Source organism: Gadus morhua, chromosome 7 (genome assembly GCF_902167405.1).
Source record: "Gadus morhua chromosome 7, gadMor3.0, whole genome shotgun sequence".
NCBI classification, from domain to species: domain Eukaryota; kingdom Metazoa; phylum Chordata; class Actinopteri; order Gadiformes; family Gadidae; genus Gadus; species Gadus morhua.
This window is the reverse complement of record NC_044054.1, coordinates 25,482,739-25,497,963: the sequence shown is the minus strand read 5'-3', so window position 1 is coordinate 25,497,963 and position 15,225 is coordinate 25,482,739. Positions and strand designations below refer to the sequence as shown.

At 48.7% G+C, this 15,225-nt stretch overlaps 2 protein-coding genes across 2 annotated transcripts; both read right to left on the bottom strand.

The window, feature by feature from the left end:
* Positions 1–258: 258 nt before the first annotated feature.
* On the bottom strand, positions 259–1,200 carry LOC115547101 (olfactory receptor 52N2-like). The gene is made up of 2 exons (XM_030361071.1): positions 850–1,200; positions 259–720 (listed from the first exon to the last, which is right to left on the bottom strand). The coding sequence occupies exons 1-2, from the start codon at positions 1,198–1,200 to the stop codon at positions 259–261; spliced, it is 813 nt and encodes a 270-aa protein (XP_030216931.1).
* Positions 1,201–8,039: 6,839 nt separating this feature from the next.
* LOC115547100 (olfactory receptor 2C3-like) lies at positions 8,040–9,630 on the bottom strand (the record flags this gene model as incomplete). The annotated part of the gene is made up of 3 exons (XM_030361069.1): positions 8,040–8,427; positions 8,782–9,008; positions 9,236–9,630. Coding segments are annotated over 3 exons (990 nt in total), but the record flags the coding sequence as incomplete, so codon positions are not given.
* Between the last annotated feature and the right edge of the window lie 5,595 nt (positions 9,631–15,225).

Below are 15,225 nucleotides of genomic sequence, written 5' to 3'. Positions count from 1 at the left end.
GACTTCCTAAACTAGTTAATCAATCCCACTTAAGGTTCTCTGAGATTATGGATCCGATAAACCTGATGGTTAACACAGCATGAAGTGCAAATAATATACTGGGACAATTATGTTGTGTTATGCATGTTTATTATATTAACAAGTTAAATACATGAGTAAAAAAATATGTAAGGTACAAATAAGGGCCCTTAGGAAGTGAGGATAGCATTCACTTTCTTATTACCGCTATTGGTATTTACAACAACAAAAACTACAACCTCACACTGATGACATTTTCTTGGACCGCAACACATTGGACAAGAATTTTCGGACCTCTGTGGACTGAAAGCCATAAATTATTGGGTTGAGGCTGCCTGGAACTATATGGAACAAGATCGATGCAATCTTTCGTTCATGTGACCACTTGGGAAAACGGTGGAGGATAATAGGTATGAAACCACTAATCACCATGAGCAAATAGAGACACAGATGAGTGCTGCAAGTCTTTAAGGCTTTACTATTCAAAGCCTTGTTCTTACTTGACAAACAGACAGCTGTGATCTTAGCATAGGTAAGGAGCACGCTGCCCAGAGATGCAACAAATAGAAGCACAGTAAATGTGAGGCCATACACGTTATTAATAAAAACACTGTCACAGGAAAGCTTAAATAAGCTAGCGTTGTCACAGTAAAAATTTTCAATGACATCCCTGCATCTGTTCAGTCGTACGGTAAGACTTATGAGAACTACCACAAAAACAAACGCAACACCCCATGCTGCAGCAGTCAGATTAATTACCATTTTGTTACTCATTATTGTGGAGTAGCGCAAGGGAACACAGATAGCCACGTATCTATCAAAGGCCATGATCATCATAATGGTGTGGGAAGTTGTGCCAAACATGTGTGTGGTAAATGCCTGGACCACACACTCGTTGTAGCTGATGAAGCGTTCAGAAGGAGGCACGAAGACGTATGCAAGCAGCCCTGGCACCATGATGGAGTTACCTAATATGTCATTGAATGGTAGGTTGCAAAAAAGGAAATACATAGGCTGGTGAAGGGTCCTTTCAAAGAACACTATTACTACCATGCCCACATTCACAAATATGATGAAAAGATAGGCGAACAGCAGGAAGATGAACGCAGGGTACATTGTGTCCTTTGTCACTTGTAACCCTTCCAAATGAAGCATGTAACTGTTGTATGTGTAGTTTTCCATTGAGCTGAAACCAAATGCAAAATATAGTTTTGGGTAGTTATTGTAGAGGTAAGACAATAATAAGACCATAATGAATATGTTTCATCACTAATTACAAGACGCCAATATTGATAATACAATTTTAATCAGAAAACGTAATTTTGCATTGATCATTATTATTTTCTATTATTTACTCAACAATAATAATAAAAATTTGCTATTTCTTTTGAATAATTAAAAAAGGCATCTTAACAATAAGTAAATATATAATATAAATAAAATTGGTATAAATATGATCGACTTGTCTACTTTTAATTCGAAATTGGTAATTCATAGTACCTCCTCTTGTTTGCCTCCCAATTACTGAAGTAATCGGTTGCAGTCACCACTTGCACACCAGGCTAACACCTGGGATACTCCCAATGTCGTCCTGTTTCTTTTTATTTATCATTAGGGGTCATTCAATCAATCTAAGGGGTTGACCTTACAAGACACCACGTGACATTATGAAAGGTAAAAAAAAGAAGCAGGGTTGCTTTAGATTAACATTCCACAGTATGCTTACTGCACATTGAATCACAGTTCCATCAAATTGGAATAAATTTTATTTGAGTAATAATCACAGTACTGTTATTGTTATTGCAGTAATAATCATTTAGACGTCATTACTGTAGACGCCTTAACTGTAACCGGCACTACATAAATACTTATTTCCTGAACATACCAATTCTTCCTCATTATTCAAGTTACCCTAGCAATGCAAACTACATAACCTGATCTCCAACCTCAACGACGTGGAAAAAGCAAAATTTTAAGGTAGTTTCGGAGATAAAATGCGCCTTGATAACACTTCTAGCAATAAATGTGCATTATATAATTTTGTTATCTTCAGTCAGTGAACGTGTAGGATGTTTAGTTTGTTTGCTAACGGAACATTTTCTATGTGTTGTTTGAATCATTGTTTTTGCATTGTGTAAGGATCTGTATCGACCTCACTCTTATGGGGTCAGAACAGTCTCATTAATAATGAATGCACAGAGAAGGATTCACAAATGTATTTTGTGATTTATATATAAATTACTCTCTTCTCACAAATACATTTCAATGCACACATAAATGGATATCGGTATGTATAAATGTAAAATAAATCCATAAACAAAAATAATTTTCACAAGCACATTTCTGATCCACACACAAATGTACCTTGTTTTAAATAAATGTAATATAAATCCATAAATATATTCATTAAAAAAATATTTGCAATTTTCATCACAATGTATTTAATTTGGATGTTGTTTCATTTATATACAAACTGTTAAAATTGTATTTACAAGACGTTTTTCATTTGTGAACTTATTTGCATTTGTGTGTGAACTGGTCTGTATTTATGTTTGGATTTTTGAGACTCTCCTGACGTCGCTAGATTCACAAATGCATTTTTTTCAACAAGGAACTCTCTGTAGCCAATCAGATGCCTCCCGCGTTTTCAGCCAATCACATGACTGCGGTTCCGACCTCTGAGTCCAGCCTCCGAGCCTCCCGGTTCCCTATGTCAAATGTCTACTCTATGGGAAAGAACATGGGTTTTTTGAATGATCGTACATAACAATCTCTAGGTGGTGAAGAAGTAAAAGCTGTGTCACTTTTAGCTACACACTTTTTCCATCTAGTTTCGACTGGGTTTTGGGATTATCGGTGCCGTTAAAGTAGTAAACGGCACCGACGCAAAAACCCAGTCACTGCAGTCATGTGACCGTCGGTCGCCCCGATCCCGTAAGCGTGGGCATTAGCACACGCGCAGACATTCAGAAGATCGGCAGGGGGCGGTAGCGCAGAGTCACGTCATATCCTCGCAGTCCTCCAACTGTAACAGAGAGGCTAGGCAGGCTGGAAGAGCAGAGTGGCCCGCCATCCCTACCATCAGGCCAGGAGGGTTTACCCTTACGCAGGCCTGACAGCCAGGATGAGCGAGAGGACGAGGCCGATGATGTGTTATCTCTCCTGGCATCACAGGCCACGGAGGACACAACAGGTGGAGCTGGCCGCGGTGGTGAACCACGTACGGACTCTAGGGGTGAGTCCACAGGGGTGGGGGAGACGCATGTTAGCTCTCTGATGTCCAGGGTGCTGAGCGCCGCTAACATCCTGGGCCTCCAGCCCCCCACACCGGACCCAGTCCCTCAGGGGGGTGTTCGGGAGGGCGTCTTGCACACTAGCCCCCCACCTTCTATTCCTGTGGCAGAGGACTACACCAGGATGCTCACGTCCAGTTGGGGCAGGGCCTCGAAGCGGCCCGGTTTAATGCAGGCTGCCGTCAGCTGGCAATGACTGTTTACCCAGCTGAAGCAGGGCTTGGGGACATGCCGCCAGTGGAGGAGTCAATTGCCTCCTGGACATCGCTGGGCCCTGCCCGGGTGTCCTCTAACCCAAGTTGCCCACGTAAGGAGTGTGCAAAGACGGACCGCCTGGTCACTCGCTCCTTTAATGCATCGGCACGAGCAGCCCGCACAGGCAACGCTCTAGCTATGACACTGGCGGCTCTGCGTAGGACGCTTGACCCGGCGGACAGAGATGCCATGGGCCTGGTGGAAGCTGCCCTATCGGCTCACTCCCAGCTTACACGTGACGTGGGAGATTCGATGGCTGCTGCAGTGTTGTGCCGTCGTCAGGTGTGGCTTGCGCAGACCACGCTGCCAGAGGCCATCAGGACGGAGCTGCTCAATCTCCCTGTGGCGCCTGGGCATGTTTTTCATCCGGAGTCCCAGGCCGTGTTGGACCGCACTGAACGTGCTGCAGCGTCTAGGGCGGCGTTCCAGCGCATATGCATTAGAATAGTGCTAGCTTCTAACCAAGCACCAAGGGGTAAGCCCAGGCAACAGCGGCCCAGCCTGTTCAGGCGGCATACCGAGGCCCAGCCCGAGATCCTCATTCCAGAGGGAGACGGGGACAGAGACCGAGTAGGGGCAAGTACGCAGGCCGCCGCGGCGGTGCTGCCTAACGGTCAGGGGCTGCCCGTCAGATGCCCTTCCCAGTTGTCTCGGATCTCCTGGGAGGGGATCGTGCCAGACCCTTGGGTCGTGGCAACAGTAGCCCGTGGGTACCGGCTACAATTTCGACGGCGGCCCCCGGCATTTTTAGGGGTCAAAGTAACGCCTGTAAGAGACTCAATTTTAAAGTCTGTGCTCGACAAGGAGGTCCAGGAGCTACTTTTAAAGGTGCCATAGCAGAGTTACCACTCGGCGCACAGCAAGTCGGGTTTTATTCCAAATATTTTATTGCGCCCAAAAAGGACGGCGGTCAGCGGCCTGTTCTCGATCTAAGGCCCCTGAATCAGTACCTCAAGGTGTTGCCATTCAAAATGGTCCACACCGCAGTGGTGACAAGGTAAATTCAGCGGGGGGAGTGGTTTACGTCTCTGGACTTAAAGGACGCCTATTTCCATGTCCCAATCTGCCTGGAACACAGGCCATACCTCCGATTTGCCTTCCAGGGCAGGGCGTTCCAGTTCCAGGTCCTCCCCTTCGGCCTCTTCCTGGCCCCAAAAGTTTTCAGCCGAGTGGTCCCCACCGCACTAGCCCCACTACAGGCACGGGGGTTGAAAATACTCCCGTACCTGGACGACTGGCTTATATGCGCCCCCTCTCGAGAGCAGGTAGTGCGCGACACCAATACGTTGCTGGCCCACATCCAGTTCTTAGGCTTCACAGTCAACTGGAAAAGGAGCAATGTGCAGCCCCGTCAACAGGCAGTGTTCCTGGAGATTCTCTTCGATTCAGCCAGTATGAAAGCGTCTCTCACTGGTCGGAGAGCGGACAGCTTGATCGAGACCCTGAGGCATTTTCGGCTGGGCAAGCTGGTTGCCGCCAACAGAGCCCAGAGACTGCTGGGCTTGATGGCTGAAGCAGCTGTAGTAGTTCCACTTGGTCTGCTGAGGTCTCTGCCCTTCCAGTGCTGGTTCAATGCTTTCCAACTCCACCCAAGAGACGACAGGCAGGTCAAGCTGCGTGTTTCTCGAGCATGCATTCGGGCCCTGCGTCCTTGGAGGTTGACTTGCCTCAGTAAGGGCTGTGCACATTCTGGGCGTAGCAAACAGTGCGGCCGACATGCTCTCCAGGACGGGACCACTCCCGGGAGAGTGGAGACAGCACACAGACGTTGTCAAACAGATCTGGATGCGCTACGAGGTTGCGCAAGTGGATCTGTTTGCGTCAGCGGAAACAACCCACTGCCCAGAGTGGTACTCTCTCAGGGGGCAGGGGGGCTGTTTGGGCCTGGATGCTCTATCACAAGAGTGGCCGACAGGCTTGTTGTACGCTTTTACTCCGATCCCTCTCATCCCTCAGGTTCTGCAGAGGATCAAGGAGGGCCAACACACAATCCTGCTGGTTGCCCCACGTTGGCCAGCGAGACCCTGGTTTTCAGATCTGCTCCAGCTACTGCAGGGTCAGCCATGGCAGTTGCCGAGCAGGGCAGACCTGCTGGCACAAGCAGGTGGGCAGATATGGTATCTGAACCCGGTCGCCCTGCGCCTTTGGGTTTGGCCAGTACAGAGCCCGTCACTGAGCGTTTAGATGCGTCTGTTCGGGAGACATTCAACAACGCTAGGGCTCCATCTACTAGAGCCAGCTATGCACTCAGATGGAGAATTTGGATATTGAGCCAGCAGCGACTTGCCCTGTGCCTCACGTGCTGCGTTTCTTGGTCCAGCAGACCCAGCTGGACCAAGGCAAGGCGGTTAGTACGGTGATAGTCTACGCTTCGGCCATTTCTGCTTTCCACCAGGCCTCTCGGGAGGCATCCCTTGGTGTTCTTGAAGGGAGAACGCCGTTTGCGTCCAGCCCGTACCCTACGGGCACCAGGCTGGGACCTCCCGATGGTTTTAGCATCACTCACTGAAGCTCCGTACGAGCCCATTGCGGATGCCGATCTACGCTCTTTGTCACTTAAAACAGCATTCCTTTTAGCCCTCTGCTCAGCAAGACGGGTTGGGGAGCTGTGTGCCCACTCTGTCAGTGACGATTGCCTCAGGTGGATGGAAGGTGGCACCAGTGTGTCACTGTGGCCAAATCTGGCTTTTCTGCCAAAGGTTGTTAATAGGCAGTCCATCAATCAGGTTTTGGAGGTGGATGCGTTTCAGCCCGCCTCTGCCTCACAGGCAGAGCAGGGTAGGTTGCTCACTTTGTGAACCAGTGAGGGCCTTGAGAGCTTACCTGACCCATACACAGCCACTAAGGGGAGCACACTCCCAACTTTTCATCTGCTACGGGGCAGCAAAGAGGGGCTTACCTCTTTCGAAGCAGAGGCTGTCCCATTGGTTGGTAGACGTTATTTCCCATGCCTACAGAGCAAGCGGGATGCAAGTCCCGCCTGGTATAAGGGCTCATTCAACCAGAAGTATGGCAACGTCCTGGGCTGCCCTCAGGGGAGTGCCAGCTGACGACATCTGTGCAGCGGCCTCATGGTCTACGCCATGCACGTTCGCAAGGTTTTATAGGGTGGATGTAACTCATGTCCATGACCGAGCAAGGTTTTAACAATTAATTGTTAACAATTTTAACAATACGTTCCTCGCAACCATTTTGGTATTAGTCATCCCTTTTTAGACCGTAGTGACGGTCAGAGTGAGGTCGATACAGATCGTAAGTTACGGATGTAACTATGGATCTGTGAGACCGAGGGATGACCGTCACTATCTTCTGTCGCTTAGAACAGCCTGAGGCGATCAAGGTAGGAGGACGAACTGTTAGCAATCCCTGCTATTTACAAGCACGGGACGTTCTGCTTCCGGAGGTCATGGGCATGACAATTTTGACATATGGTCTCGGTGATAGGCAGAACGATGTACTCATTCCTTTTTAGACCGTAGTGACGGTCATCCCTCGGTCTCACAGATCCATAGTTACATCCGTAACTTACGTCATCTGAGCTGCTTTTATTTGTGTTATTAGATGTAACTGATGTTCTTTCACCCAGGGGTGAAATTTTATCTTCCTTGGGACGGATTAGGGGATTGGGAACGTGTTTTGTGAAGCAACGTTTTGCCTTTTTTCAACCGAAAAATCTATTTGGATGGTTAATTTTCTGAATCCATATTTTTTCAATAGGATAATCAGGAACATGAATTCCACTGTTCGATTGTCCAGTGACCCGCGTTGGACATTTCTTCTTCTGTGGGACAGACTAGGCCGACGTGTTTCTGTGGGGCAAACCGGAAGTTTATGGTTGCTTTGCTTCGCCAAGAAATCCATTCCAAAGGTTTATTTTATTTAGGCATTTTGTTGTACAAGATAATCATGCAAATGAATCCCGCTTTAACGTTTTTTGAAGTGTTAGTACATCAATAGGTTAAAAGGATGAAAACGAAAAAAGATTTTTTAAAAATTACTTAAATTATCAACATGTGGGTCCCAGACCTACAGGAAGTTATGCAAACACAACAGGGGAACAGAATGACTTGGGAGTAATGATGCGTTTAAGGGACACTTTTTAGCCCGTAAGTTACGAGCTGGAACTGGGAGTAGGCCTACATCGATTTTGTACGAGTTTACGGGCAGTGAGTTGCGGTTTTGACTGCCATTCCAGGGCACTTTCACGGCTAGAAGGTTGCGAAAACACGGGTTACGGGTGGCCTGGAATGCACCATAAGATACAGGGCATTAAGAATTATTAAATTTTTTAAATCACCAGTAAATATTATGACTTACATGACTTGCATAGATAAATATTGCTATAGCATAACTTGTACTACCTGATTGATTTTACTTAAGTATACATAAATATACATTCTTCCCACATTTGCCACAATGTTTCTGATATTATATTCAGCATGAATAAATTGTTGTCCTTACAAATATGGTGAATGCATTATTTATTTTATGAATTATGATGTACTGAACAGGGTCCTGGATTGGACTTTAGTTTTAACCAGTTTCAGTAGGCTGGTACGTAACTCCTTCGTAACAAGGCCGTAGATAACAGGGTTCACAGCAGGTGGGATAATAATAATTAGTATGCTGAAGAATTTCTTAAGATTTGGAGATGCTGAGGTGAACCTTTGGGACAGAATAATGATTGTAGAGCCAATTTGATAGATCAAATAAATTACAAGATGAGAAGCACAGGTCTGGAAAGCTTTCCTCCGCATGGTGCCATCATTGCTGTTTTTTATGCAGGCATGCAGAATCTTGATGTAAGAGAAAGCGATGACAAGGAAGCATCCTGTACTTAAAGACCAAGACATGATCAAACCTAGGGAAGAAATTATGACATTAAAATTTGTACATAACATCCTTTGGTATTTACTGCTTTGATTTTAGGATAGACAATCACCAATATCAATGATATGTGTGTCTCTCTACTGTTAAGATATAGGACAACTCTTGACATATTTACAGTCCCTTCTTTACTTTACTTTTTTTCTTTGAACTCTTATTGTATACCTTGACAGTGATCACCGTAATGCATATTATATGTTCCTATAAAACAATATTATGGCTTAGATTAATTTATAATTATAAATGATTGGTAAACAATGCCTGTTGTTCTTCATTGTACCATTACTATATTTCACAAAAAGATATTAATTTCCGCATTGAAACTGACCATAGATGTTATTTATTGGCGTCGGTTCACAGGCCAGGTACAGAATTGAGCGGTTGCTGCAATAGACGTGCTTGATGACGGTACCACACAAGGGGGTTCCCACATTCAAGGCAAAGAGCACACCGATACAGAGCAGAGCCACCACCCAGGCCAGGACCCAAGAGAAGAGTAGCCTAGCCGGTGTCATGAGGGCATGGTACCTCAGTGGCTCACACACTGCTAGATACCTGCATAGAGGAAATGTTACACAATGCTTAACAGCTGCAGGGAGGAAACGTGACACACTGCAAATACCTGTTTAGAGGAAACGTTGCAGAGTGCCTAATACCCAGTTCGAGGTAACATTAACACGTTGCTTAATCATGAGCCTAAATCAATTGAAAGGAGCTAATCAAGAATCAGGTCATACTCATGTTCACTCAAATTTCTAAATCATATTAATACATTTCCACACCTGTCATAAGCCATAGTGGCCAAAATGGTCTGAACAGCAGCTCCGTAGGTGTGTACCGCGAAGGCCTGGGCAATGGCCTCGCCATACGCAATCCTCTTCTGCCCGGTGGCGAGGTACATTATGAGCCGTATGAGCACAGCAGTGCCTCCAAGCAGGTCGCAGGCTGCCAGGTTACAGATTAACACATTCATGGGTCTGTGCAGGGCCCTGTCTGCCACGATGATGCTCATCACCAGCCCGTTGGCCAGAAGCACCACCATGTAGTTGAAAAGAGCCAGGAAGAGGAGCACAGGAGCCTGGTCTGGGGGCACCTCAAAGCTCTCTAGCTCAAACACAATTGGCTGCTTCAGAGGTGTAAGCTTGGTTAAGTTCTCCATCCAAACTAAAATGTAAACAATAAGTCAATATATTTGTTTTAAATTCCCGATGCTGGTAGTTAAAAAATACTGCTACAGAACCATATTCTATAATGTGTTATTGCATTCTCAAACAATTCTCTAAAGAAGACAAAAACTTGCAGGTTATCACATTTCATTTTGTGTATGGATGCAGTTAGTAGATTTGCGATCATGTGATCAAGTGTGGAAGTGTAGAGGTGTGTGTTACCTGTGGAGTTGAAGCAATGTACTGCCCAGATTGTGACTGTCTATTTTATGCTAAAGCTAGTCTGTACAGAGATGTACAGCCCTACTGCTGATCTGGGTTGACTCTCTGGAGTGAACCTTTGGTTACGTGGGGCTGTGGGCTCTGGAGTGGCACCACTAGAGACAGGAGGGGACAAGCAGACTCTGGCACTGCCTTGACATGTCTCCTGTTCCTGTGGGCATTGGCCTGTGGATGATGAGGCCTGGACGTTGTTTGTTCAAAGTTGTGCTCTGCTGCATGAAGTTCGAATTATGAAGTTCAAACTATGACCCAGCTGTGTGTTAGGGTGTTAGGGTTAGGGCCTTGTGTTAGGGTTACCCCTCTTGCCCTCTTGTCGCCGTGGGGACAAACTTGCAGGAATCTCATACTTCTTATAGAGATCCAAAACTAGTTTGTTTCTGCAGCATTTTGGATGTACCACGTGGTGTACGATTTAAAGGGACAACGCGTCTTGGAAACGTGCGTTTCCTTTGTTCGTACCTCCACAGTCTTTGTAGTCAGAGCCCTTTTTGAAACAAACGCCATTGCACAAGAGCAACAGGGGGCCTCAACTTAAGTGTTACATCCTCTCTCTCTCTCTTTCTCTCTCTCCCTCCCCCTCTCCCCCTCTCCCCCCCCCTCTCTCTCTCTCTCTCTCTCTCTCTCTCTCTCTCTCTCTCTCTCTCTCTCTCTCTCTCTCTCTCTCTCTCTCTCTCTCTCTCGCATCTCTCTCTCTCCTGCAAGTCAGTAGGGGATGAATGGTCAGTCTTTTGTTAAGACTGCATAACCTCTGACTTAAGCAAAAGCAGATCTCTCCCTCTCTCTCTCTCTCCCTCTCCCACTCACTCACTCACTCACTCACTCACTCACTCACTCACTCACTCACTCACTCACTCACTCACTCACTCTCTCTCATCTCTCTCTCTCCTTTAAGTCAGTAGGGGATGAATGGTCAGTCTTTTGTTAAGACTGCATAACCTCTGACCTAAGCAAAAGCAGATCTCTCTCTCCCTCTCTCTCTCTCTCCCTCTCACTCACTCACTCACTCATCTCTCTCTCTCTCTCTCTCCTGCAAGTCGGTAGGGGATAAATGGTCAGTCTTTTGTTAAGACTGCATAACCTCTGACCTAAGCAAAAGCAGATCTCTCTCTCTCGGCGCCGGGGCCATCTTGTGGCCTGGTTGCACAGTCCGGTAGGACTGGAACAACTCGAATAGTTGTTGTACTTTTTCACCCATACCCTAGAAAACCCCTTTGATAACCCCAACCCTTCTGTCTCTGTCTCTACTGATCCGGTCGTAAACTCCTTTGATAACCCCAACCCTTTTGTCTCCGTCTCTACAGATCCGGTCGTAAACTCCTTTGATAACCCCAACCCTTTTGTCTCTGTCTCTACAGATCGGGGTCATAAACTCCTTTTGATAACCCCAACCCTTTTGTTCCTGTCTCTATAGATCCGGTCGTCAGACCCCCCCCTGTCCCCATCCTTTTGTCCCAATATCCCAATCCTATCGTAAACTCACCCCCCCTCCCCACCCTTCTGTCCCTAACCACACCCTATCGTAAACCCCCTTCCCACTCTTTTCATCTCTCCGCAGGCCCTGGAGTAAACCCCCCCACCCCTTTTTAATTTTTTTTTTTTTTTTCACTTCTCCACCTTAACGCCACCCTCCGTCCGCAGGTCCTGTTGCAGATCCCTGTCCCCATCCCAGTTGAATACTTGTTTATTGACCGGGTACACTCACAGCACGACGTGCGAAATAGTGGGTGCTTTGTCCGATTTAAGTGTTGGCTATAGGTAAGATAGGTTATCACAGCCTTTTGTCGTTCAGATAGAAATCAGAGAAAAGTTTCTTTATCGATGAAAGAAGTGTGTGAATCCCAAAAACCCAAACACTCTTAGTACTGTGCAGCCCCTGTGACGCGACCCCCACACCCCCCGGACCTAACCTCCCCCTTGCAGGCCAACCCCGGTAACCTGCCTCAAGCGCTCACCCCTGCTAACCAACACCGGCATCTACCTCTACGCCTACCCCTACTGGTTTGCAGCGGCGCCTATCCAGTTCCCCCAACGCTTCCCCCTGCTGGCCGAAACAACGCCTGCAGCACTCCTACCGCAACACCAGACAGCGGCCCCCAACTGCTCACCCACGCCTAGCCCCAGCAGACGCGCCTTTCCAGACATCATGGCCTCGCTCAATGTGCTACCTCGCCTAACGGAAGCGAGACCTGACCCAGATACCCCGGCCCAGATGAGGCGGCAGTAGCCAGGGTATTTGGCGGCAAACGCCCTGAAGGACAAAGCGTTGTCCACTGAACAACAGAAAACATGGGCTATGCGAGAAGAAAAAGTACAGAAAGGAGTGGGAACGAGTTGGAGTTTGGGCTGTTGGCCGTAAAGATCACCACCGGCCCTTACAACAGCGGCCCTGGGAATTCACCCTGAAAGGAGAGCGAAAAGGGCTGCGACGAGACGCGCAAACACGAAGAAGGTACGAGAAGCGGATTCAGTCGACTACAGGAAAAAGAGGGAAAGCTACACCTACGCCCTACTCAACGCCTACAATGCGGCAATAAACATGGAAGTCAGGAAGAGGGAAGGGCGACCAACCAACCTTTCCCACCAAGAGAAAACAGTGTTGAAAGGGCTGCCTGCAGCACCTCACGTCGAGGAGCGTGCGACCCCACTCACCCTAGACGGAGCGGACGTTGGGGACAAAGCGACGCCATGTGGAGAGGACACCAGTCTCCGAAACAACACCTACCCCAGCCTCGAAGAAAACCCGTCTTTCCCAAACAATACAAAGGCCCCACCACCATACGGCTGCTATGACCAACCGGCGCCTCGAGATTTACCTGCCCTCCAATTCCCAATGCTCCACATAGAGAAGGGGCCTGTGGATATCTCGTACAACGATCAACCCCCACCGTCGTTCGCAGGAGAATGTCTGGATTACGGTAGTGGTTGAGTACGACTCGAAGAAGGGGCCAAAGGACGGGACCGACCGCGTGATAAAAGGGAGGAGCGGCCCGGGTGCATTAATTGGTCGAGAAGCGGACCACCCTCCGGGCGCAACGAACGTCGGCATGCCCCAACCCTGCCCAACCGAGCAGCAGCAGCTACAACTCAACCCCCAACCCTACTGGCCGCAACAGCAGTTTCAACCCGGCACCCAGCAGCAGCAGCAGCAGTTTCAACCCGGCACCCAACAGCAACAGCAGCAGCAGTTTCAACCCACCAGCAGCAGCAGCAGCAGTTGCAACCCGACACCAGCAGCAGCAGCCACAGCAGCAGTTTCAACCCGGCACCAGCAGCAGCAGCAGCAACAGCAGCAACAGCAGCAGTTTCAACCCAGCACCCAACAGCAGCAGCAGCAGCAGCAGTTTCAACCCAGCATCCAACAACAGCAGCCGCAGCAGCCGCCGCAGCAACAGCAGCAGCAGCAGCAGCAGTTTCAACCCAGCACCCAACAGCAGCCGCAGCAGCAGCAGTTTCAACCCGGCACCCAACAGCAGCCGCAGCAGCAGCAGCAGCAGTTTCAACCCGGCACCCAACAGCAGCCGCAGCAGCAACAGCAGCAGTTTCAACCCGGCACCCAGCAGCAGCAGCAGCAGCAGTTTCAACCCAGCACCCAACAGCAACAGCAGCAGCAGCAGCAGCAGCAGCCGCAACAACAGCAGCAGCAGCAGCTACAAAACCCCCAACCCTACTGGCCGCAGCAGCAGTTTCAACCCAGCATCCAACAGCAGCAGCAACAGCAGCAACAACGGCAGCAGTCTCAACCCAGCACGCAGCAGCAGCAGCAGGAGCAGCAGTTTCAACCCAGCACTCAGCAGCAGCAACAGCAGCAGCAGCAGTTACAACTCAACCCCCAAACCCTACTGGCCGCAACAGCAGTTTCAACCCAGCACCCAGCAGCAGCAGCAGCAGCAGCTACAACCTAGCACCCAACAGCAGCAGCTACAACCAAACCCCCAGCCCAACTCAACCCAGCAGCAGCAGCTACAACCAAACCCCCAGCCCAACTCAACCCAGCAACAGCAGCTACAACCAAACCCCAAGCCCAACTCAACCCAGCAGCAGCAGCTACAACACAAACCCCAACCCGACTCAACCCAACTCTACGCACCCCAACATCAGCTACAATACAATCCACAACTACCACAACAGCAGGAAATACTACAACCCATCCAGCATCTACTAGGAGATCCAAACTGTCCCAACCAAGGATACATGGGGAACTCGAACTCCCTTAACATTCAAGGACAAGGACAAGACAACTGTGAAAACCCACAATACGTTCAAGAGAACCCCGTAAACAATAATCCAAGTACGGGGGCCATACAGAAGACGACCGGCACTCCCGCGGGAGCCACCTCGGGATCTAAGCAAGATCAACAAACATCAGCCTCCCAACCCACAACCCGAGGCAGAAACCGCGCAACCAAGACGGATCGCCGCACTAGGAAGACCAAGACAAAGAGTACCAGTCCGAACCGGTCGGACGACGAATGCTCAGACGAAGAGGACACGACCTGATGGCACCCTGATGACGGACGCATTGGGACAGGAAAATATTTTCCTGTTGGGGACACCGAGAAAGGCACGTCCTGGCCCGCCGTTTGCCTTCGATCACGGCGGGAGCTCCGGCCTGGATCAGGACGTTCGAGGAGGAGACGTCAGGTGATGTCCTGGCCATAGGAGATGTAAGGGCCATCCTCGGAAAAGCCCATGGTTCCGACAAAACAATAGAACTGGAAAGAATGACCCATACTACTCATGTGCCAGACAAAGCACCCTTCGACATATACCGAAATGCCTTCTGGGATAACCTCAAACGACAATACCCACCAGACCTCAGTGCAGTGGGAATCCAAGGCCTGGCCATCAAACCAGAAGAAACCATCCATGATTACGTAAGAAGAGCCGAAATCCTATGGGAAGACAAAAATGACTGCAGCCCGTACGAAAGCAACCTGGCAAACAACACCTTCCGAAAGGCGGTCTTGAGTGGGCTACCGCCCGAGGCCCAGACTGGACTGGAGACGGTGGTTGGACTGTGCGTCAAACCAAAGGCAGAGTGGATGGAACACCTCATTCACCACCTCAATCTAAGCAAAAAGAAGCAAGCAAAGAAAGACCACGACGGAGGTCTTAGGGAAATATTCAAACAGATGTGCAGGGTGAACATAGAAAAAGACGTGGAGATGACCCGGCAGCTCAAGAAAGCCGAAGAAGACCAGGATTACGAGAACATGATGTCCCTAATGTCCGAAGGTGACCCCAGGTGACCCCACTTCCAGAGTGGCTACGACAGGGCAACAAACCTACCGCATACGCTGCATACGTGGCCGACGCCATGCAAC

Coding starts and splice junctions, on each gene's coding strand:
- LOC115547101 (XM_030361071.1), bottom strand. CDS start 1,200: ATGGAAAACTACACATACAACAGTTACATGCTTCATTTGGAAGGGTTA. Junction 721..849: donor CTTCCCACACCATTATGATG/ATCATGGCCTTT, acceptor GTGGTAGTTCTC/ATAAGTCTTACCGTACGACT.